The sequence below is a fragment of the Anopheles coustani genome, chromosome 2 (assembly GCF_943734705.1).
Source record: "Anopheles coustani chromosome 2, idAnoCousDA_361_x.2, whole genome shotgun sequence".
In the NCBI taxonomy this organism is placed as follows: Eukaryota; Metazoa; Arthropoda; class Insecta; order Diptera; family Culicidae; genus Anopheles; species Anopheles coustani.
In genome coordinates, this window is record NC_071289.1 from 22,665,257 (window position 1) to 22,691,316 (window position 26,060).

General features: G+C 44.5%; 1 protein-coding gene across 1 annotated transcript in view; it reads left to right on the top strand.

Moving 5' to 3' along the window:
- LOC131263386 (putative uncharacterized protein DDB_G0286901) overlaps positions 1-26,060 on the top strand; it is a 43,463-nt gene that overhangs the window by 16,378 nt on the left and 1,025 nt on the right. The window contains exons 3-4 of the mRNA XM_058265578.1: positions 18,223-18,360; positions 24,723-24,928. Of these exons, the coding sequence (XP_058121561.1) occupies positions 18,223-18,360; positions 24,723-24,928 (344 nt within the window). The remainder of the gene's footprint in view (positions 1-18,222; positions 18,361-24,722; positions 24,929-26,060) is intronic.

The window sequence follows — 26,060 nt, forward strand, 5'->3', positions numbered from 1 at the left end:
CGTCTTGGATCGCTCGTTTCAGTGGGATTTTCTGAGTAGCTCCGGCAAAGAAAACCACCGTTGATGGTAATTTGGTCGCCATCGAGATAGAGGTAGCTCTGGGAAATTACTTGCCGTAATTTGATGCCGGTTAACTCACCGGAAGATAGCAGACGGATGAGAGGGGGAGAGGGGGCGGGAGGGGGGGGGGGGTGGCACGTTGAGAGGGAACGACGTCTGCGTAATCAATCAGGTGCGATCGTGGAGGATGCTTGAGCGGGGTCTCCATTACGAAAGGATACTCCAAAGCTCGAGACACTAATTCTAATCGAGTGCAAAGGAGAAGCACAAAAAAATATAGGAATAGCGTTGTCGCCCGGTGTGAAAAGACCAAGGGCCGGTCGACATGCGGTGCAAGGGATTATGGCCATGTGACATCGTGCTTTCCTGTCCCTTGGTGCACTTGTCGATACTCCCGACGGCCCACGAGCCGTTCGCTTTGCACGTCTCTTCTAAGCTAATAAGCGCAAACGTGCTCGGTAAACGTTTCTGCAACGCCACCAGGCGCCTCCATTGTGACATGTGCCTTGAAACGAGACCGGAACATCCTGTCGCATCGTGAAAGCTCGCCCGGATTTAGTTCCATTTTTCTACACCCCATTTCGTGTGGTCGATGAACAGAGGGTTTCTTTCACCGGTTTTATCATGTTTTTATCATCGTTCGGGAACGGACCTCACCGTTTCTTTGCCATCTTCCGTACCCGCCAGTTCCATTCGGGGTGGAGCATTTTCATTTATTTACTCCGTGTTTGATCTAGGGTTGCAAAAAAAAAAGGGGTCCGCAAAGTACGAAGCTACTGCAAATCTTCCAACTCGGATCTCGGATGATGAATAAATAACTCGGTTTAAAAATAAACTATCCAATTCAACTTCGGCAATGGAAAACGGGACCCAGCTCGAGCTCTTTTCTTCGCTGGAGCGTGAAGTGGAAATCGTTAGCGTGGATGGGAAAGGGTCCGGTGGAAAAGCTCTCGCTAACAACCACCGTTGAGCCCGATTGTTTGGGAAGAAAAACACATTGCGAGAAAGATGGCCCTTCGGCACATGGCAGTTGCTCTCTCCCCTCTTTTTCTTCTCCACCACCTCCAAGTGGATGTTTGAGTTGGGAAACATTCTAGCCACGGCAATAAAAAGTGCCAACAGGCAGCCAAGGCAGACACGAGCACGATGTAAGAAACCACAAACAGCGCGGCCGGCAGTACACGGCTCTGATAATTTATTTAATCAAAACTCCAGTTGTAGTTCGTTCCGGGCAGATGTTACTTTCCGGTGGTGTGTCCTTTGCAGATGAGCTTCGGTACGTCGGCGTGGTTTGAAGTTATTGGGTTATGGTATACTCCTGGTTTGAAAAATGAGATAAAAATGAGACAAAAGGAAGGATGAAGATTTAAAAAAAGATTAGACAGATTCGTTGAGAAGATCTTTGATTGATTGATGAAATTCATGAAATTATATGAACCTCCGTTTTTTAGCAAAACGATATAAAATTTGTTCGTTGTTCGTTGAAAATTAGTTAAAAACAAAAACCACACTTTTTAAAAAAATTGCTTCAACAGTTTGGATCGTTTTTTTGACCTTTCCAAAAGTGTAAACTGAAAAGTAAAACGTTGCTCCTGATGAGTTTTTCTTGCACCAAGTGCACCCAAAATGGTTCTTTACCCGTCGCTTTCAAGTGGACAACATCACTGACGTTAGCAAAACCAATCGAGCCGGTGACATTGAAAAATCGGCTTTCCACGACGCGGGAGACATTCCGATCGCAATGAGTATGGACAAGCTTAGGCGAGTGTTTTCGCTCGAAAATCGATACAGATGGCATTGTGCAATCGTTAAGGCTCCGCCTCCGGTAGCCTTCGTCAAAGGACAACCCCCGAAACCACCACCTCTGTCACTGTCCATCAGACGGAAAGCACGGAAATGGAACCAAACGGATTCTAGTCGTTGGAAAGAACGGAAACACACTGAAAAAATAATGAAAAGCTTTGCCAAAAGTGATTTTAAGGCTGCGTCTGATGGCAGCCTTCGAATGCCGGTCAAATCGATTTACGCCGGACGGCGGCGGCATTGGATACTTCTCGCCCTTCCGGCCGACGCCGAGGCCGGACGGTAACGAACTTTGGCCCCAAGCATTCGTTTATGCTTCTGCTTTTCCGGTTGAGTCATGTTTTTGCGCCAACCCGAGGTGTCAAGTGAACATCAAATCTTGCGGCTGGCTAAACCTTGAACGACTCAGTCGCGGTTTTGCTCGTTAACGATGGAAAGGACATCGCAAACCGCTCAGATTAATTGTCCTCCGAAAGATAGATGGATGCTAGCATTAATGACCTAGAAATAAGTTCTATCTTCGCTCACGATTGACCTTGTAATACAAAGATTCTCAAGGTTTTTTTTTAACAAACGGCTGAGGATTTTTAGATGTGTAATGAGACGTAGTTATTCCACGGTAAATAATGAAATAGTTTTACGAAGGTATGAAGAATTCCTTTCGCTCAAACCCATAACGTTTAGTTTGATTTATAGTCACGCATATGGGAAAATATAGTAAACACGCTAGAGCCCAAAGCGAAAATAAAGAGGGAAACCATGAATATGCGGAATTATGGCTCAATCCTTAAAGAGTTTGTTTGGGGCAAAAATAATGGCGAAATAAATCGTAAAACAACTCAAGTTATTTCAGTGCATCTTCCATTGCATTCCAACCCAATAGACTATAATTTGAGGCACTTTGCATGTCGGTTGGAATTGAACACATTTGCCAGGCAATTCCTTTGATGATACTCCCCCCCCCCCCCCAAACTCCACATGAAGCATGAAATCCAATTTCCGTGGTGGTGGAAAACGAATCGAGGAGCTGGCTGGTTGGGAAATCAAATGCTGACAAATCCGTTCTTCCCCATTTCAAAGTGGAGAGAAGTGTTCCTTCACGCTAACAAACCATCCAAAAGGACACTCATCATTACTCCTCATATGTTGGGGTGTTTGTTAGTGTGTGTGTGTGTTGGTAAGAGTGAAAGAGAGAGAGAGAAAGTGTGTGCCGTTTGTTTCGTTTGCAAATCGCACCATTCGTCAATGACCGGTCTCGAGGGAACGCCTTACGTCCGGCGAGGGGAACAACGGCTCGGGAAATGTGCGTGCTTCGGAATGTGGTAGAGAAGAAGGAGTGGATTGCGACTTTTCCACTTGGTGGCATTTGTTTGCTTCTTCGCTGGTTAAGGAAAGCTTCAGTTTTTATTTTTCTTCCGTCCATGTGTCTCTTTGTCCATGTGTTTGGTGAATCATCTTCGCAACAAAATCGCATACGCCACGTGATGCAAATCCAGGAGACGGGCGAGCCGGAGGGCAGCCAACGGAATGCGTCGTGGCGAGGAGAAAGACACACGCCATTCGAAAAGGAGGGTTATTCAAAGTCCGCGCCCAGGCACTTTGTCGGTTGCTCGTGGTGTGTCCTTCTTCATTCCGTTTGTGCGCTGTTGTGTACTGCCCCGATGACTCATCCGGGCCAACGAGGGGGCCACCATCGGAATGCTGATATAGACGGGCGGTCGCTGTTATTTCCCCGCTTTTGCCCCCCTCGCGTGGAAACACCGTTACCGTGGCGGGTTGCCGGTGGTTATTGGTTATAACATATAAACTAAAATCGGAGTGGGGGGAGGTCAAACCCGGCTGCGGGAGGGAAACGTTCCGGTTTGATAGCAAACGTCAAATGGGAAAATGCTTTCACCACCCTTCCACCACGTTTAGCAAAAACAAAAACTAAACGAACGCCTTTCGGACAGCGGTGGGAGGGAGAGAAAATAACAACACAGCTAGCAGAAAATAGGATCAATACAATGGAAAGAAAACGTCCTGTGACTCAGTATTCCTTTTCGAAGGAAAATCGGCGTGAGCAAAACAGAAGTGGGGGCTGGGGGCATTATTAGGGTTGACAGACGGACCCGATTCCACCATGGGAATCCGACATCGTCCGTCGTCGGTGGAATATGTGATTGGCGACCCGGAAAAGAGGAAAAAATAAACTACCCGACACTAAAATCGTGCTGCCATCAGATGGTTTTTTGGTTGGCGGGTTGAAGAGGAAAACTAGAGAGAAGAAAAAGAGATGGGCAGCATAGAGAAAAATCGGTGGTCGATATTTGGCATACATAAATAACAACGAACCATAAACATATTCCGAAGCACATGGCGGAATGGATGAGGATACACTTGGTTCGATTTTTTTATTTTATTTTGGAAAGGGTTTTGCGAATTGCTTCACTCAATTTTCTTCCCCATTGTGGCAAGCTCGTTGGGCGAAACGAATAATAGTTAACAGGAGGTGTTTTGTGGTGTGTTAAAACATCAAATAAAATCGTCACGAGTATTTCGAGGACCCGACAAAACCAACTTTTTTTTTATATTTTAACAGAAATAAGATAGTTCATACTCGTATGAATTATTATATTCAATTCATTCCGTTCTTAATTATCTGACCTATTCCGAGATCCGAACGTTCAAGATTTACGTTCGTGATTCGATATTTGGTATTACCAAATTCGAATTCGAGATTTATCAAGGTGTATGTAAAGGTGTTCTATTCAATATTCCGAATAAACCTTTGACGACGTTTCGATAATTTGATTTGATTGTTATTATTACTTTTGGAGCGATGATTGGTACGTGCGTGCTATCTACGTACATTCAGTAGTATCAATTTATATAAATTTTATCACGGAACTCTAAAATTAACAAACGATTTTTTTCAAATTCATCGTCCAAATTTTTAATGACCATTTGATTTTGACAGCTACCAATCCAACCTCGATTCGAGACGAGAGCTTGCGTTCAAGACAATGTCGAAACGAATCTCATAATAGCTCTGTATATCTGTAAATTCATAAGTCCTCAAAGAAGTGCTCACTTGACACTATCATCTTCACTCTATTACACCGATATAAACTTACAATGGATAAAACGTTTTCTCGTATCTCACATCGATCCACTTCCGGCCGTTGGGTCCCCTTGGTTGGGTCGATGACCATGCCACAAGTGCAACATAAATTCGAGAAGACCATTTACGAACCTCCTAGCTGGATACTAGCTGAAAGATGAAGACCAGCAGTAGGAAACGGGGCAGTAATTAAATGAAGAATATCCGTTCATCGCAAGCGGTGAGCTTACGTAAATGGCATCAGGCACCCTTCCGGTGTCCTTGAGATCCGCTGCGTGAGAACAATCTTATCCGGCCCAGGTCCTCACGCCGGAAGTGGTCGGAGAAACGGCCAGGCAATGTGGGACGAGTGACGTGGATAGTGATGTCCTTAGAATGTTTCTTGTGTCACCATCTTGAGTTGGTTGTGGTTTGGGAATCTGTGCAGCACTGCAGTACCGCCACCGTGAGCTCATGAGGCGACTTCTGTCGAACCGACAGAATGCGATGATTTGCGAGAAAGTTGTTCCGATCCCTTGTGCTTTGTGTGTGTACGTGTTTCCGTTGTGTCGTCATCTGGGACGCACCGATGTTCAAGTCCAAACGTTTTGGCGTATATGTTCGGAAACTTTCTACTGCTTGTCACGTATGTCTCCGAGCGTGCCTGTGTGTAGGTTGGTCTTATCCTTGGCGTTGGAAATTTATTCCACCAGGGTTTTCCGGCAGCCAGTGACGACAAAGTTTTTCCCAACGGATGTATACCCACAAGGCAAACGCGGGCAGGTCCAGTGGAAATGCCGAAAATAGTTGTGAAAAATAGTTTCCCAGCTCCCAACCCGCGCCCCGCGGAGCATGGTCTTATCGATCGATTGATCCCTGGAGTTAGGGGTGATTGCAACTGTTGTATCATGCACACACACACACACACACAGAGGATCCCCGAGTGAGGTCTTGTACGTCCTCCGCAAACATTATTGCAAACAATAAAGTACCGCCCGGGTGATTATGTAAATTTATGATTTTGTGCAGGAAAGCAGGCACTACACAGCCACCCACGCACACACAAACAAGCTTAGAGTGTCATCTAGTATCGGCCTTGAGGTCACCTACCATACGGCTAGATGGGAACCGATGGCACGTGTGAACATCTAAGAAGACGGAGGGTTTGCTGTTTAATCTGTCAAGAAGACATCGAGTGGTTCACTGTCATGGTCACATTTGAAGCGAGGGGTAAGGTAGTCGACAAAGAACCCCACGCACATAAAAACACACACACACACATACACGTAAAACTAAGCGCAAGCAAAGACCGGAACAGGAACGAAGAGGCTTTTATCGACGAAATAAAAGCTACCCCGAAGGCTTGGCCTAAGCTACTTGGCTTAGAAGATGCCTTTATCTCTTTTCTGATACCTCCTCCCCGACCTGATCCACCTAAACTCTTGTTGACTGGCGCCTTGCATTCCACGAGCGAGGAATACGTCTCGATCGTCGGCTGCACAATTTGCAGCCCGAGATAGCAGCGTTCTGCTGATGGTGCAGTGCTACTGCATCACCGCTACCCGTCGTCAGCAATTACCACCATCGTGCTGCACGTGCATGGGGGACAATAAAGAGTTTATATTTGTGTACGCCCGGGGTTTGCCTATCGGCGTCGAGCCATCTGGCGCTTCGTGCGACAAGGTCAGAGAGCAACAGTTATTTTACCCGTTTTATGGCTTCCCCTCATGTCGTTAAGTGTGAACATTATATGTGAGCCACAGGCTTCGATCTGTCTTCCAGTTGCAGCCATTGGCCATTGTTCGAGCGTAAGAAAATCCGGGGGAGAAGGAAAAGGCTGTTTGAAAATCGTATATTTTAAATATTCCTTCGGGAATCATTGGTTTAAAGTATCGATGTTAACCATTTTTCAATACGATCGGTATTTGCACAAACATAATGCTCAACTCCTTCTGTATGCATTGCCTGACTTGTTGCTTCCGGCCCGCATCAATCTAGTTTGCCCACAAATGTGTGTCATGTTGTTATCCCCTCATGTGAACTTTAGGGATAACTCTCTGCACTCGAGGATGCTGGTTGACAATTATCCTTGAACGAAGCCCTCGCCCTTATATGAATGCGGTTGTTCACCGAGGTCAACCAAGCGCCATCCTCATCGCAGACAACTTTAATGAAAATGATTTTAATCACACAAGAATCCTTTTCATACATCTGCTGCTTAGAACATCACTCATGAACCTTTTTGAAACAAAGTGAGGCACTTCGATATTTATTAAGCGTGAAAAGCTATCCCCTATGTTCTTGTATGCTGCAATAAAGCGATTTTAAAGTTTTTCCTTGCTGCACGTAAAGCACTGGGCGCCTCCATTTGCAAGTGGAATTTTCCCAGACAATAAATCATTCACTCGATGGCAAGCAGGCTAAACAATCTCACGTTGAAGTGCGTTTTAGCGTGGAGAAAATCATCTTGTTAGCCTAGACGCCCTCACAGTGTAATTCCATTCCATGAACTCGGTTGAGTTTTGGCATGCCTAACGATAAACAACTTTTCATTTGTAATAATGCCAAGATTGGTTAATGAAATGGCTCATCAAAACTTTCCGCATAAATTATTACATCCCAATTGGTCTATTTAATTCAAGTTTTTCTGTTTATCGGTTAGCTGTTTTGAGCGGAAAATTTTTCGCTTTACGCTAATCTTTTGCTTCCAGTAAGAGACTACTGTCAAGTCCTTCAACTCTGCGTGTCCTCAAAAGGCTGTACATTAGGCGACCAGCAACATCGGGGATCGCGTCAAAACTGCTTGATTTTCCTTTCAATTACCCAACGTTTACCTCGTGTTGCCGTCGGTTCGACATAGGACGATGCTGCAGCGGACAAAACTGGTTGGGTTTTCCTTCGGTTCGATTGCTCGTCATTTCCCTTCCATTATTCACCGGAGCCTTTCGAGGCGAACCAATTATCGCAAACGAAGCCTGCTGCAAGCAGGACGTCAGAAGGGTTTGAGCAATATGTGTGTATGTGTGTGTGTGTTTGTATGTGATTGTTGTTCACATTTCGGAACGAGGTTCGTTCTTTGGAAAGCAACCTCCGTTCAGCTCCGTTCAGCTTCGTTTCGGCCCCGGTTAAATGCTTTCACCGAGCGTTCCGCGAGTAATTTCCTGCCACTCTGGAGGCTTGCTCCCTCTACGGGTGTATGCCCATTTTCCGTTCCACCGTGATCCGTTTCGCAGACGGTTGAAGTGTTTACGCCACTGTACGCACTGGAGAGGTTTTCCGTATAGCCGTCCTACGGCAAGCTGGGCTAAGTGAGGCTGATTTCGCGTCCTCCGTTTGACTGCATCCAGTTTGGTTCGTTGGTTAACGGATTCACGGAAGGTAGGTGTGTGTGTGTGTATGTGTTTTTTCCCCACCTCCTCCCTTCGCAGCCACCACATTCTCGTCATTTCAACGTCGAATCCATCTTTGATCCGCAAAGACGTGCAAACAGACGCCCAACGCTGCGCTAATGCTTCGTCGTGGGGTGACGTGATGCATGTTGATGGGGAAATTTTTGCGCCCAGTTTTTGCTTGAATTTTGCGTCCCGTTCGCTGTTGCGAGCGTTTTTTTGTTTTGTTTTTTTGTTTGCACTACGCGGGAAGCTGTTTGCCAAGCGGTGACGGCTAAGAATCCGCTCGTTATTTACTCTTGTGCGTGGTCCTTTGCGTTGGTGGGATGAAAAGTTTGCGGCAGCTTTTCGAAAATGTTTTACACACAGTGCAAAAATTAACCCCATATACAGGGGGAAAGGGGATTACATTACGTGCCTTGCAAAAAAAATTTAAAATAAGCATTCTTTACACCCGGAAAATGGTACTGAAAAAAAAGTTCTTTCGAATGCTACTTTTGTTAGTTACGATTCACAGCTTAATTATATATTTGCGGAACTCTAACGAATTAATTACATCACCTACAACCTTCCATTCCATTGAAAATTTAATATCGGTTCAATAGTTGTTCGAGTGGCATGCAAATTTGGTATCCACCCGCGGATCCAGCCATTCCTGGAACTGTTCAATCAACTGAAAACGTGTCAGAGCTCCAGCATCATCACAGGAGGCACTTCGTCACGGGTTTGCGTTTCGCCGTTGGCAACAAATGAAGGATGGCGCACGAGGGTCGGTAATTGATGCCCGGTTCCGATCAACGATCAACGGTGTGTGTGTGCCTCCTCACCGCCCTTGATGGCGTCCAGGGTAAATGGATGTGCGCCGGTTTTATGAACGAAAGGCGTAGTGCTGATTATGACATTCCAATCTGATTACTTGCTTGCACTTGCGTTACCCCGAACGATGAAGGCAGGATGGCCCGTAAAGCAGCAGCAGTTTACGGGAATACATTTCATCCATGGCACCGTAAATGGAATTCGTGTGCGTCGTGTGTGCCTGGTAGCATAAATACTTCCTGGACACATACTTTATGCGGGATCGATCGCATGCATTTTCTTAGAAACCGAAGCATATCGACCGTGTCCAGTCAATTGATCAAAGGATGGTTTCGTTGCAAGTGTTGTATTTCATCAAACATGAATGAGTCTGTAAAGCTCATTAAAACAAGCCAGTGCTGGTATAATTATAGCTTTTCATGGGTCATGGGTTCAGCAGTTTTGTATGAATCAACATTTTCCAATGCACCATTTAAACTGTAGCGTTTCAGGAGAAAATGTTCTACTTACAAAATTTAAAAGCTCACTTAAAATAATCTCCTCTTTGGATCGGTTCTAGTGGTGTTAAACTTTTTCCTTCCATCACCACCACCACCCATCGCCTCACAATGGCCTCATGACGCGTCCGATTATGACTTTATCGGGCCATAAAAGTAATACCGTTTCCGCGGGCGTTACATGTTTCCCGCGCACGCACACTAACTTACACTCCGGCCGGCTCGCAAAGAACCAAACGCTCCATCGAGTCGATCCCCTCACTCTCTAGTGGGGGCTTTCAGGGGGGTGGGGCAATGGCAATTTATAATCCCTAACATAATCCCTTTCCACTGGAGAGAGTTTCTCCCCGGTTCCGTTCGGTTTAAAGACAGGAAAGCATCGGAATATCGGAACGGCACGTCTCATAAGTGCCGCACAAGAAAGTTTCCTCCTAACGATGTTAAGCTCCGGCAAACTGTAACGTCCCCTCTCTCACTCTTTCTAGTTCTTTCAATAAGTACCAACTGGGCCAAAGTATCCTGGGTTTCAACATTTTACAGGATGAAGCTCTTTTTTTCCAGGAAAAATGAATTTCCATTTGCTCTCGTTGGGAAACGATAAGAAAGTCTTCTTGTTTTATCGCTTATCTTCATCGATAACATTGGTCTTATCTGGAAAGTTTTCTCTATTTTAAATTCTCTAATGTTTCCAGTGTTTCAGTGTTCATAGATGGCGATTAATGAACTTAATGTTCATGAAACTTCAGAAATTGTTTATTTGTTAAAAGTAGTACTTGTTGTTATGTAATTTCAAGGATATTTATTTTTAAGTCTGCCTGGAAGTTACAATGGTGTCGCGAGCACCTAATGCGACGGATTTGTGTCTGGTTTTGGCGCGATTTTCATGTGGCGCACGAAACAGGCCACATGCTGTGCGGAATGAATTAAATTTAGCAGACGAACGAAAGGATTAACTGATGCCGAGACTTTACGGTTTGTAAAACCACTCACACACACACATACCCTTGTTCGCAAACATGGGGTGTTCGTTGTGCCAAAAACTCATCCGGCCACCATTGGAGTGCGCGTCGGAGCTTGGAAAATAACATGCTGCAAACAAAATGATTAATGTCGGCGTGGAGACATTGTTTTTGAGCCGTTGAGAGGAAAGGAGCAACGGGGTGGTTTTATCCTCATTGGAAGCAAAAACCATTGCGCCAACCGAAAACGTTACCATCATTTCGGTCCCATCAGTGTCGTGGTGGTGGGAAAATAAACATATTTTGCAAATAAATTTCCATTCGCCATCACCAAAAGGAGGGTGGGAGAGTTTACGTCTGGAAAACTGGATCCGCTGCATCCGACATTATCATATAGATTGGGACCTGGATAAGCTTGGTGGGTACGTTGTTGTCGTCCTAAAGAGAAGAAAATAGATTTATTATTACCAATACGTTCTAAAGAATGGCGTATGTCGTGGGGTGTGTAATCAATTTGCTAAATATTGTCCCTTTATGTTTTGTTTAGATGTAGTGGTTTAATTATAAAAATGATACAGTTCGAAAAATCATGATTAAATACATGCTTTACCTATTTCAGTTAAGTTCAATTGAAACAGAATAGAAACATTTAATTTGGGTGCTTTGGGAGATAAGAAATGAGAGTGACAATTTTTCACGACCAAAATAATATGTTTTATTTCTGAGTTCATGATCCTCATGCAGAACTCTCTCATGGTAAAAAAGGATTGCTCTTTTCTGCGTTGTCAAATATCGCCTATCAATAGAGGTTCCATGTGATAAAATGAAGATAAATGTGTTTTCTCCCATACTGATTGAAAAACGGTTTCAAAGGGATATTTAAGCAAGAAAAGGGACTATTTTCAGGAAAACAAATACTAGAGGACGGGATCAAATAAATGGACCGAACAAGATCCTTCTAGTATATCATGTTGCAGAGGATGGTGGTAACGTGTTCACAAATGGTTCGTGGGCGTGTGTTATTCCAAGGGGTACAGTTTCACTAATTAAATTTCTCACCTTTTTCACCGACGACATGCTGTTACTTCTGAAAATTTGGAAGATGGGTTTTTGTCCATGGGTGAATTTCATTTAGACTGAAACACGCTCAGTTGATTTTTAATCTCCTACCCTTTGATACGGCTTACGGTTATCGTCGTCTGGCATTCTAGAACATGGCAAGTGCACTTGGTAAGCAATAAATTCCAAGAAAACCACATCCAACCACACGCTTGTTAATGCGGTCCAGAGAGATAGAAATAAGATATAAGGAAAATGTAGAATATAGAAGCTGCCACTAGAAAATATTCACAGGTGAATAAATCCGAGATTTTCTACTGATTCACCTCCATAGAATTGCTGGGAATGTGGAAAATGTCACTCGAAAGTGCAGTTGGATTTCCGAACAGGAAGGAAGCGGGTGGACGGCTCTTTGAAAAATTAGAAACGTACCAACAACGAACGACACCTGCTACTCTGGCGATGTCAAAGCTCCTGTAGTGCCAAAGAACTGACGAGTAATAAGTAAAAATACTTCACCGTCCTACCGTTCCCTGGCGACAAGCGAACTGTGGGTTTCCACCATGGCATTTATCTGCTTTGGACCACGGGGTTTTCCCTCATCCTCGCGTGACATAAACGCGCTCAACAACTGTGCACACAGACTCCGACTCCGGGCCGCGTCTCGCAATGAATCAGATATTTTTCATTCCGCGCGAAAAACTTTCCCAATGAAGAAAATGGAAAGTTGGGCGCTATGTTATTTTTTCGCCGTTCAGTAAGAACATACCAAGCGTGAGAAATGTTCCATCATCGAAACTTTTTCATATGTTACGGACTGCCTGCTTGGGTCTCTTTTCGTCGACGTGAAGAACGGACAAAATGGATTGACAACCAGATAAGCAATCGGGTCTCGACGTAAGCAACAGTTTGAACAACATCCGTTACTTAAAAAGATCAAAACAGAAAAAGAAAATAAGCAAAATCAATTACTTGAAACTAGAAAACAACTTCAACAAATGTATATTTGTATCTATTTTCCCATAAAATCAAACTCGTTCCTTTTTGGCAGTTATCGTAGCCGTGGCAACGATCTTTTAAACGTGTCGAATGTTGTTTGACAATTTTTATGTCAAACGGGCGCCGTATAATAAATTACATTACGTTTACGTAAATGGGTAAAACTGTGATTGTATAGAAGCAACGCGCGTCAAACAGTTGGGAATGTTAATTTGATTGCATTTATGAAACGATAAATAGAACCTTTATCCACCTACGTCACTTCATCCAAAGTGCCAAGTAGCTTCGTACGGTGTGTTCGTGTATGTGTGTGTATTTCCTTGGTATGCGATGGTGGACGGAAGCAAAGAGCCGGTCCTCGCCGGTGCTTCCATGTCACGTTGCGTCGGTGTCGTCAAACGACGTTTTCCACCCACCCGGGGTTTGGGTTTTCGTCCATCGTCGTCCATGCTCGTATCATTAAATTTTATCTCGTAATTGAAATTTACCGTTTCAGCAACACGCGAGCGTGTGCGGGTGTTTATTGGTTCGTGTTGGCGTCGATTCGACTTGCACACGATGATGTTACAGCAATGTTTTTAGGGGTTTCATTTTTTGAAAACAGGAAAATTATTCTCAACAGCAACACAACAACACCGGAATGATCGGAAGGATAGGCGGAAAATTGATCGATGGGGGCCAGATGAAGGTGAACCCTGTGAGCACTCCCGTGTGGCCATCGGATCCTTTGACGGAGACGAACCCGGTTCCCTCGGTGGACGATTGGAAAATAAACGGAGCGGGCAAACAAAACTGCCCCAGCACGACATCAATAAGCAATAAATCACGTCCCACGGTACACACAACAACACGCCCGGGTGGAAGTGGTGTGGGTGTGTGCCAATGTTTGCTAGTGCGGACCTACTCCGGCCGGGCAAGCAGAGGACGAAACTAGGATCGGACTCCTAGGAGCCCGCCGTATGGAGGATCGCCAGGAGATGCCCTTGAGAATAAATCATTTTAATGTTTCAATTCGACCGCGCCTCGAAAGGTACGTGCGCGCCGGTATTCGATGAGAACACAAGCAGGTCTCCGGACGCTCGCGGATATGGTTTTTCTTCTTTTAGATTTCGTTGTTTTGATGCATCGATGTTTTGGGCGACATGAAAAATTGGCCAAGGACCGTACAACCCGGGAGCGTGGGACGCGTGCATGGAAGAGAAGCAGCATTCCAGACGAAAAACAAGTTGTAAACCGGCCCGGTTGGCTCACGTGCGGCCCTCGAAGGGTGTTAGTTTGATTTATTGGTAGATTGTTCAACGGAAAATAGACAACTGATCAGACGACCCTTCGCGAGACTCGTTAAATTGCATCGATCAAACGTACTTCGCGGAGTTGGAGGCTTGTCTTAGCGTATTTTCTATTCAAAACGCTTTTCCGTTTGCTACTTTAATCGGTAACACTCTTGAAAAGTTCTTGTTAATACATTCCATTGGAGGAATTTAGATGGAATGTTTAATATTCACTACGATATTGAAAAAGGGAAAACTTTCCAGTAGCAATTTTGTTTTCTTTCGTTTCCACTCCCCGGTACGAAGTGTAGTCTCGCAGAGCGTGACTTAATTCGCTTCTTAAATATAATTTTCATCTTCTGCAATCCACCCCTTCGTTAGGCATCGGACTCCCCTTCATCATCTCTCCGTCTTTATGTTACATAATCTGGTGGGTAATAATAGTAGCCCGACCTGCCTCAGCCCGCGGTTCAATAAATTCTTTATCGATTCACGGTTGTTTGCGTCAACCTAAGCCCGACGAATGCCGGTCAAACCTCTTCTCGAAACCCATTTCTGTGTTCTGTATTTTTTGTTGTTGTTGTTGTGCTACCTCGTTCAAGTATGTGCCTTCGATTGTAATCGATAGAAATTTTATGACTTGGAAAATGATGACCGTTGCTTCTCCATACCGAGGTAGACCCTTTCCACAAGAGGGTTCTTTTTTTGTTCCAAATTGTCCACCACGAAGAAAAACGGGAGGTTTTATTTTGGATTTACGAACGTTCGCGCGTCAGCAACCTTCCAGCTTGCGTGCGGTTGACCTTCGAGATTCGATATCCGAACAGGAAACGCACACGGCAAAGCAACGTGCGTCAGCGCCGGCAATGATTTCCTTATCGGCGCGACATCTTGGCATGTCGGGAAAACCGGGGAAAAGAACCCACGTTCGCGGGGGTCGTTTCTTGGACGGAAGAATTTAATTATACCGAATTCTGTGTTCGGCCATCGATTACGTTACTGCCGCGCGGGAATGTGAAGAAGTTTCCTCCCGAGGTGGAGGAAAAGCAACCGGACGGCACGCTAATGGAGAAGGTAACAACTGTGTGCCTTTGAGCGGCCCCGATTTTCGTCCTCCTACTAATGTATATTTGCACTCGGGAGTAACAAACTTCTTCACCAAACTTTTCGATGCTCGAGCTTAGTTACGAGAACATTTGCTGTTCGCTTTTCTCGTGCGCCATTCAAATCGTTTGCTTCTTGTAATGGGAAAACGTTAGCCTGTTAAAAATATCCACACCCAAGAAGGTGCCCCAGTACACCGCACAACCTCATTAGCATGTAACAGCTCATTTCGGCTCACCGCCGTCTGTCGTCGCTTTGCCCGAAACATTTCCTCCTGTGGCCTTCAATATTTTGTCGATTAATATTATAATTTTTTGGAACTTTCTCTTGTCGGCTGCAAAGTGAATTAGATTATCTTTGTTAGCTCGGACCTTAGAGGTGGGCATCCAGGGGAAGGTTGTAATCAAGTCACTTGGAGAAAGAAAATGCGCAGTGGAAAATCTCTTAGTACAGGCTGATGTCCACCCGCCGGGTATTTTTAAACCCAACCCGATATTCCGTTCGTCCCATACCCCAACCCTCAGCCTGTGGTGGGATGCAGGAAACACTTCGGTAGGACAGTTCTGCATCAGCCGGAGGCATCAATTTAAAATGAGATTACAGACAACCGGAGTGGCAACGCGAGGACAAGCCTTAACAACCCTGGACCTGGACAAACACACACACACACAGGTCTCGATGAACAGAGAAAGTAAAATATTACGCAATCTTTCGCACACCATTCCTTCCGTTCGTTCGAGGGAAAGATAGTGGGCCCTTTGGTTCGCCTGATTCCTTCCATCGAGTACCGCTTTTCACGACGTCCCAATTACACGGAAGTGTACCACTCTGTGCCGCTGAATTGGATTGAAGGAGAAAAATCGAGTCCAACAGGAGGAAAACTTTCCTCACCACACACCCCTCCCGCCGGCAGGGCATTTGCCTCCAGGAAGTCCATTACTAGCGAAAGTATGCCGGAGATCCCTCGAGGGAATTTCCCTTTTTTTTATGACCATCACCACGAGCGGCGCTGAGTGAACGAGAGCTCCTCAGTTGGAAAGAGGATAACGAACGACGAGCGAATGGGAATGTGTAGGCGCCTTGAAGTAGTAATAACACTGATCGGCTTCCCGTTGGACACTCACTTTTTGTGCAGTGTTGTGTCTTCTTCTCCCCCACTACGTCGTGCTCGGGGTCGCTCGGAGATGGTTCAATTTACAATGTGTCTGCACCATAAACTATGGAGAAAACGGGCCAGGAACTTTTCCACCAACAACTGTCCAAACTTGTAATGCCCCATCACAAACCTACCTGACGACGACAGAGACGATGATGGTGATGATGCTGACGGTAAAGTTAGTTGGCTAAAGGTCTTGTGGGAATTTGGATACACAGGCCATCAATATCGATGATATGAGGGTTTACGTGCTTACGTAGAGTGTGAGGTGAGTTAGAGATGATTTCAACTGCTTTTTGAAGTTTAACGAACTCTCGCGGGAAAACAAGATCTAGTTCTGTAAGGGAAAAGGGGATGTGATAAAATGAAAATAATAGACAATTGCAAACATAACGTATTTTTTCTAGAAAACATCGTTTTATCTCGGGAGAAGAAGGAAAATTATTTTTCTCCTTTCTCCTGCATGAAGCATTCTTTGGATTTTCTCTGATTTATGTTCATCCACTCGAACAAAGACCCCAAAGTGCCCCGACCGTGGGCACAAACATCGTCCAACGACTCATTGCCGCTCATAAACTTATGAATGAAAGTGGCCACATAAATTATTTATACTGATTAAATCACAGACGTCTCCACGCTAGGGGAAAATCGTGTCCCTTCCCAGGTTGTGGCTATGTTCCAGGATAAATTTTATTCGAAGAAGAAGAAGCACATAATGTCGTACGCTGAAGCAGAGCTTACTCGTACTGCATTTCTCGCTTTCCAATTTGTCTGATGCAATGGAAAACGTCGCACTGCACCGAGACTTTTCCCCCGTCGCACGTGCTGGGGGGAAAATCAGTTCATCATCATTCATGCTGCTCCGTCTTAGCGTCGAGGAGGTACATTTTAATGTTCACTTGAAATGGGGGAATTGGGAAAACGGCAAACAACTGGCAGGAGGGGAGGGAAGCGTTTTCCAGCGATAAGTTTTTCCACTGACACATCTGTGTATGTATACCGATTTTATGTCTTTGTGCATCGGTTTCAAAGTGACGCTCATTTTTTGCCACCATTTTCTCTCAAGTTTTTCCATTCCATACTTTCCTTTTTCTTATTTCACACTCCAATCATGCACTACATGACAGTCGTGACATAAAATGAAGCACCCTGTATGCATGTATGTGTGTGTGTGTGAAGGAAATAAAATAGGTTGCAAAAGTACATCGGGGGAAAAGAAAATGGAGCAGCGGGAAAAAGGACTCGACTTGTGCTCGTTTGTGACGTGACGTTTGGTGGCCGTGTTTTCGGCGCGTGAACGTGCACTCGCTGCTGCAGCTGACGTTTCGGTGTCTTGTGTTAATTGAATTCTGCCATTGTGCTATTCTAGCTTTCACCAGCGTTTCCGGGTTTCCCACCCCTCCCACCTAGCACCCCCAAAGTGACACAATCCAGGGCGACTTGTTTTCCACGAGCATGTTCCAATTCGCCAAACAAACAAAGAAAAAAGACACACACAAAACACTGCTGCTGGAACCGTTTTCGTTGTGCTATGTTGTTGTTTGTTTTCCACATACAAATAGACACTTATAATAATTTGAAGCGAAATTGTTCTAGTCGGAAAATTGATGAAATTAAATTGCGCAAAAAGGATCATCGAATATTACTATTCGCCCTCTTCTCGGAATATTGAAAAGTCTATTTACTTTTGTCTTACCATAAATTTTTAAATTATTAATTAAAACAAGAAGCATCCTCAAACAATGGGAAATGTTAATATTTCTATTGAAATTAAATGAAAATCATGCATGTTTTTGATTCGTTTTTTATTTTTTATTTCTGTAATGTTTGATGATTAAACCACCTACAGGATTTTAGAATGTAGAAAAAGGTATTTTGATTTATTCTAAAATTCACTAAATTATAATTTTAGAGAGATCAAACTATCTTTTATCTAGAAGCTTATAATTTCTCATCAACAAATAATATGCTGGTAAGCCTCGATGTTATTCTAATGACTCGATTTTCTTTCCCTCACCCAACCTTAGGCGTCCACCTCGGAGCTGTTGAAGTGCTTAGGAATGTTCCTGCACGATCGATGCCGCAAACTGCGCGACTTCCAGGCCGGCGACGCTGTGATGTGGCTGCGGGCGGTCGACCGAAGCTTACTGCTTCAGGGCTGGCAGGTACGTGCTGGATAGGATTAGAAGTGCTTGCGATCCAAAAAAAAAGGAGCACAAGCATTGCCTGCGATTGCGTTATTTGTCGATTATTGTCGTATCTTTTTCTCAAACAATCGTACCAACCTTGTGTTGCATTCAAAGGTGATGAAAAGGCCATTTGATCTCCGCGGGAAGATAGAGCCGGGGTACGACCTGCTCGCACGGAAGCGCACACTGTTGTGGGTTTTGATTTAATTTGTAGAGCATACCTTGATGGCGCCACGAAGCGCCCCGGAGGACGATGTAAATATTCCGTTTTCCCAAAGGCCACCGGCAGGTTTAGAATTAATAAGGTTGATCGCAGCATTAGCCATGAGCTTTTTTCGTGGGTTTTTGGCTTTTAGAAAAAGAGAACGTCGATGGCGACACGAAATCGGATCTGAAATCGTCACCCTTTCCCCATAGGAACAGGCGACAACGAACGAACCGAAAGCCGTTTGATTAACGTGTGTAATCCGATGAAGGGGTTTTTCCCCCTTCTTTACCCCTCTTTCGCTTCCCAATACCCTTTGGCCTTTGTTTAATCCGCTCCGAGCCAATCGTTGAGATGGCGAAAGGTGAGGAGCCCAAATTAGACCAAGCGCCTCCATTCGTTAGCGCCAGCAACTTTGATTCCAAAGTGGCGCTGACGTTCCTTTCCCTTGCCTTCACTCCCCTTCCCCTCGGAGGAGGGGGGAAATGGTTTTCCTTCAGCGGGTTCGAAAGTTTTTGAAATTTTCTCGCGCTCCGAACTCCGGCAGAGAAAGTTTTCCATCATCCTACCGCGCGCGCGGTAGGAGCCTTTGTACGAGGGGAACTTTCTAGAGGCGGCAGCCCCAACAGGTGTCCCACCGGTGGCCCTTTGGAGCCGTTGGCTAGGCAATAATAACGCTACTAATGATCCCATTAATTACGGGTATTGTGAGCGTAGTGTGTGTGCGCGAGAGGGTGCAATAGAGCTAATTTTAAAAGAATTTCTAGAGAAAAAATTGCTTTATAACTTCTTGCCAGGTGTCGAGTGAGAGTAATTAATAGTTCCGGTATTTCCAATTAAGTATTGCCCAGCTTGAGGCTAATCTAGGACTTATATTAAACTCCTCGTTCAGTTTAAATCACTATTAAATTGTGTGTGCCCACTGGGGAAGTATAATCTACAACTGGACCTAAAAAGATCTTATTATTATATTATCAGGAAAACAGTCTAAAATAACAACTTACCAAATGTCAATAGAGCTTATTCAAAGTACTTAATTATTAAGTTGTATACAGCCCCGAGTTGTACAATTTTGAGCAATATTTTTCCAAAAAGATGTTTGGCTTAACGAATGCGAAACAAGTTTGTACGAGAAAGTAAACAAATAAAATGAAAATGTGAAAAATATGCATCTGAACCGATCTTTATTGAGTTTTGATGAAGCAAATGTCACCAAATGTCGCCTTCCAGCGTTATTCCTTTGATTGAAATAAGAGTATTAATGCGCCACCGTATATTTATGTCACCGGATTAAAGATTTCAATCCAAAAGAGAAACATTTACAGAATATTTTGAGGATAATTAACATATATACGGGTTGGCATAAGCACATTTCAACCCATAGAAAATATGACAAAATTTGATAAAAAGAAGACTTTTTCAGTTTTAAAACGACTGAAAAGTTATTTGGTTAAGAAGTAAAAACTAAATTACTAGTCAATTTGTTTCATATCAAATGAATGAATATTTATTGAAATTTTATATATTCTGAAAAAGTATCGTGAATGTAGTGTATGCTCCTGTGTGGGGCTTCTAGAACGCCTCATCCACCGCTGGTTGTATTCAGTGTTAAGTAATATCTACTTGGAAGGGAGGTTTTCGCCTAAGCTAGGATAAAATTAAGAACTTATTTGTTGTTAGATTTTATCTTTTTAAATCTTTTATTGCTATTTATTTTTCAATAATTAAAATTAAAATAAAACTTAAAAAAGTATCAAAACGGTAAAACCAACACGAAGCAATCACAAAGAAAAAAGCAAAGCATTACAAGACATAAAATAATACCTCACAAATAAAAACGTGACCGTCGGAATCCATTTTCAAGTTTCCTTTCAAGAGTTTCTGCAACCGTCTTGCAGCTCAATGCAGTTGTGTATTCAGCAATCGATCCTTGTGCAAACAAAGCTTCATTAAGCTCCGCATCGTTGGATCTAGCCGAAGCAACAAAGCCTTAAGCAATGTTATGTAAATCTATACCGTACCGTTGTATGCGCGAGGGAAAAATCATCCCTTTCCTCGACCGACTGAGACCGACTCTTGGGAGCTGTCTTCTTTTTCCCTGTTTTGTTTGGACCCCTTCTTACTCCTTCCCGATGTAGGTTAAGCACAGCGGCCGCTGACGGGCCTCGCTTAAAAATGCGCCATCCAATTAAATGTTGCCGCCTGACCTGTCACCCGGCAGTCACCGTTGACATGGGCTTCGGGTCGGTGGCCAAGACAGCCAGGAGCAGCACCGGTGGCGTGACGTATTGAAATGACCGCGCGCGGTAGTGCCCCCCGGTGGGCCGCTGGAATTGCGACAAGAATGGATGATTGTGTGGGCCACATTCCAAGTGACACCTTTTCGGCAAGTCCCGCCGTGTCAAAAAAACGTTTAAAAATGCGACTCCGGTCCTTTTTTACACTTTGAAAAATAAAAACAGAAATTGTTCGCCGGGGGTAGCAGGGTGCAGTCATAAACCAAAGCACAACGACAAAAAGCTGGAAGCAGGTGATAGCGAAAAAATCACTGCCACATGATGGTTGCCATCAACGCGAGATCGTGCCGGTCGCCGGTTTTACGTCCATCCGTCCATCATCACCACGCGTTCCAACCGTGACTTGGCTTCCGAGAGAGCGAGAGCAGGGACCCTAGAATCCCTCTCCTTTCTGTCTTTTTTGCCACCACAGGGCCACCACGGCGGGGGGTTGCATTTTGTCCTAATTTTCAGATCGTCGCCGCCTGCGCCATTTTTCCACCCACAAAACGGTCGGTTGGTTATGTTCCGCCCCTTCTTTTTATGAACACCCATAAAGCTTAACTTCAAACGTCTGCCGATGCCGAAAAAGAAGGACTCTTACGCCGTCGAATGGATAGATGTGGTGAAATGCACGAGCGGAAGGCGAAGGACCCCCTCCCGGCCTGTGTTGTTAGGCTCGACTCGGCGTCAATCTGGATCATGGTTGAAAATTTAATGAGCTCCCAGTTTTCGGGAACCATTCGAGCCGAGGAAACCCGCGAGTGGTCAAGAGAGTTTTTGTCCTTTACCTTTTCTTTACGACCAAGAATTACCATTATTTTACCCTTTTAGGTGGAACGAAATCTTATCACGGTCAAGGTTAGCTTCTGGGGTTTTTCTTTCTGTGCCATCACTAGGTTTAAAGTTTCGAAATTACCTTCAGCTTACTCGATGGAAGTCCAACAGGAGATCTTAAGCCTCTCTTTTAGACATTCTTTAATATATTGTGGGTATGAAAAACATATTATGTTGTTGCTTAAACCTTCTTAAACAATTTTCATACCAATTCCTATTTCCTATAGACCCGGGAAGCAAATAAAGTGAAGTAAAACATCGCCAGGCATGACAAAGCTTTCGTAAAAATGGAAAAAAACTCTGAGAAAAGAACCTATGGAAAAGAAAAACAAACCCGAGCGAGAGTTATCGGTGCCTGCCGCACAAAAGGAAAACTTTTTCCATCAACCCCAAATGTGCTGAGATATGCTGCCCCGTTTAGCCGGAATGTTGCCACTTTCTAAGGTAACGTCGGTTGATTTATCTCGATAATGGCGGAAAGATAGTTTGTGGTGGAGCTTCGTGTGCTCGGCCTTGCAAGCGCCATGTCGTTTCGGGTGGATGTAACGTAATTCCCACCCCACACCACGTTTACCGAGTAGACACCGGTGTGTGGTGGTCAGCGTTTCGGGAGTGATTAATGTTTGCTGCTCGCCTGTTTGGCCAATCGCCAGCCTAAACTAGATTTTAGCATTACGAGAAAAAACTAGGCCCGGGAGAATAAAGCACCCAAAATATGCCCGTGAAGAAAGGTGATAAGTATAAATTCCGATTCTCACGGTCCGATAAATAATCGGCAGCATTTACTCACCCGGCCGCATCATGTTGTTTCCCTCGGTGCCAACCATTTTGGGGGGCAAGCGTTGGTTGGGATAAAGGATTACATAACAGCGCTTTCGGATGGTCGGGGAAAAACGGGATGGGAGTTTTTCGTTGTTGCCGTTGTGCTGCCGATCGAATAGTGGAGAAAATCCTTGTTGTGAAACCTTCCCGCTGGATGGAGTTCCTTTTTTTTGCGCGATGAAACGGGGGGAAGCATCGCAATCGGATTACAACCCGAAGCTCTCTATTGATAGTTGATTTGGCTTCCATCAACCGCATCAATAACCGTTTAGCGACGAGGAAGGAGAGAAAGGGTGGGGGCACGAAAAAATAATTGTTAACGATCGGATAACAAGCTTCGATCGATATTAAAATAAATGTGAAAACCCCGGTCAGCTTCAAAACCAACCGTTGGATAGTTCATTCAGGTTACCAGAAGTGAACTGTTTCAATCCTAAACCGGAATGAAATTAATCTGAATCTTTAAACTAGAGCTTCATCAACATTAAACGTTTCATTGGAAATTCATCGTACATTCAATAATGTCACTTATTCACATGTCATTTAAAAACGGATTAATGTGATTTAGAAAATATTAAAAATTTGAAATCGGTGTACAAAATGAAGCAGTTTATGCTTTTGTCTTCCTGGTCCACCGTTTTATGCATTTGGAAATTCATGCATCGTTGGTGATAGTTCATGAATCTAGAAAGACTAAATAATCCTAGGAAATTCGTTAATCTCGTAAATATCAATCCCGTCGAAAGATTTTTAAGACACAACTTTTGTTTCATTCGTATTGGAGACTATTTAGTTTAGGTGTTTTACCAGATAAATTAAAATTATACTTTTATAGTTTCAACAATTTTTAAGGATAGAATAAAGACTCATATAAACATAGCTTTTCATCAAGAAAAAATGCAGAGAAATATGTAAACTAATGTTTACCTGCCGTGTTTACGGCTTCGTTTAACATAGTTGAATTATTCAAACTCCTCTTGAATGCTGACGCTCTTAAGATAAATGAAAACTAGACCGTTCGTTATCCTGGAGAAAAAAAACACCGATTTCCATACTGCAAATATGGTCCTTCACGGCCACACACATGACTAGTTGTATGTGTGCCACTATAGTAGGTACACGTGTACCATTCACGGACACCGACTGAAGAATGAATGAATTTCTTATCGGCCGTCAACAATCACCGAGCGTGCTCAGGATAACGACGGAACGCGACGGCTTAGCTTTCGTTTGATGAAGACCCAGGTCCGGGCCCGGGCATTCAGATTACAAAACGGAAGGCATATAAAAATAAGCAAATCGTACCCTCCAAAACATTTGGAGGGTATCTCATTCCCGAGTGCGGTTTTGCGAATGTCAGTTTGAAAAGCTAGAGACTCTGCCGGCCGGTGGGAGAAGAAGGACACACCGACGCCGGCGACCTAAATCCGTTCCCGGATGAATAAATTACAACACTATCGCTCCGGCAGCCGGCACTCCAGAAGCGATACGGCATGTTTGCCGCCGGGATATGTGAGGTTTGCAATCTAAATCTGTTTTCCACCGGCAGGGGAGGTTTTTTTTAAAGCCCAACAAATCTACAACCCACAACCCTCCTCTGTAGCTTCGCTGGCGTTCGTTGACGCAGGTTCCACCATTGGCGTTTCATTGGCGGATTTAAATGGAGTATTTGCATATATCCACACCGCAGTTTGGTAGCCAGCGGATGGCAAGTGCAGTTGAGGTTAGGGTGGTTTTTGCAGTTGTCATTCGGGAATTTAATTGAAACTCGGAATGATGCTGGTGCACCCGATGGCATAGATTAGATAAATTTCGCGGAAAAGACACGTGTCCTTTGAAATATGTCACACTCTACGTCAAAAGCAGACGAGAAATGTGTTAGTGTATGATAAGATTCTGCAAATGTTTCGAGTATTATACCAACTGATAAGGCTCCTCAGTAGAAGCGAACAGTAAAGGTACGTCAGTGAGTAATGACGCACATTTCTCCGACGCAAGTCTACCGGTCGGGAAGGGTTCACTTGCAAATGATTTCCATTTTCTACCACGACCAGTCTCGCTCCGTCGAGTTGTGAAAGCTTTTCCACCCCCCAAAACCCCAGCCCACCAGCCGATGCTTTTATGAATCAATAAATTTACACTCATCACCATATTTTGCCTTTCACCTCGACTTACTTCCTCTCTCTCTCTCTTTGCAGGACGTTGCCTTCATCAACCCGGCGAACGTGGTGTTCGTGTACATGCTCGTCCGCGAGCTGGTCGACGGCGAGGAGACGAAGGAAGCGGAACTGCAAGCCGCCGTCCTCACCTGCCTGTACCTTTCCTACTCGTACATGGGAAATGAAATAAGCTACCCGCTGAAACCGTTCCTAGTGGAGGACTCGAAGGACAAGTTCTGGGACAGGTAAGTGCGGAGCGATGGTGGCATTGGTTTCGGTTTTCGGGCAGTAAATCATTGGACCGACCCGAACCCCGGCCGGGCCGGAAGGATGGAAAATTGAAAATATGCGCTCCGCCCGTTGATATTTAGCCCGGGATGAACGCGGTAATTCATTGGCGCGCCATTCGTTATTCGCGAATTCGTTGTCCCCAGCGCGCTGGAATGGAGATGAGATTTTCCCCGTTCCGTTCACCCACCTGTAGCAGCGTCCGGGTGCGGGAAAACTACTGCCGACGACGACGACGACGCGTGAGACCGGTTTTCCCTCACGCTAATATGCTGTCTCCGGTAATGCCCTCGACGTTATTTATCGTTGTTTGCCTTGAGGACAATTTATTTTTCCGTCCACCTCGAGGTCGTCTAGGTTGGTCTAGGCCTTCAACAACAATGATATTTGTGTAGCAATATTTCCTACCTGCCCCGGGACATTTCTATCAAGATAAAACAAACAGTATGAAGTGTTTTTAAACTTCCTATTAACATTCGAATAGAGTCCTAAAGTACGTTTAATTTAACTTCCAAACTCAAAGCATTACCTTCAACAAAGACTGCAGACATTTGAACTTCCCTGTATTGGGGAGGGAGGAAGACATCCAGAATAGAAAACTCACTTGGACACCAGCGAAAACCGAGACACAATTTCCGCTCATCATGCAAGGATAGATTTAGCGCAAAACCTTGAACGAACTCCTCCGTTCCGCCAACGGAGAATGATGACCATAGACCGGACACACGGAGTGCGTGGGCTGCGTTGATGTATGGCATCGTCGAGACCGCCGTGTGCTTGCCGTGTGGAAAACCCCACCGGACGTAATTGAATGCCCCGCGTGGGCGAAAACTTTTCCCACGGGGAAAAGCGCTTTTGTTCGCGTGCGCTCGTTAGTTGCGCTTAAGAACAAAGTAAGTTTTCCGCAGCGAACCGAAAGCGTTCGGTGTTGCCCGTGTTAGTGTTGTGCTCGAAATGAAACGGTGAAAAATTGGGGGAGTGCTTTCCTGTGGGTGGAAGAAATTACAAGACAGATCGGTTCAAATATCTCTTCCCGTGCTAAGAGTGTAACAGCTCAATTCGCCATACGCCCAGAAATAATTTATCATC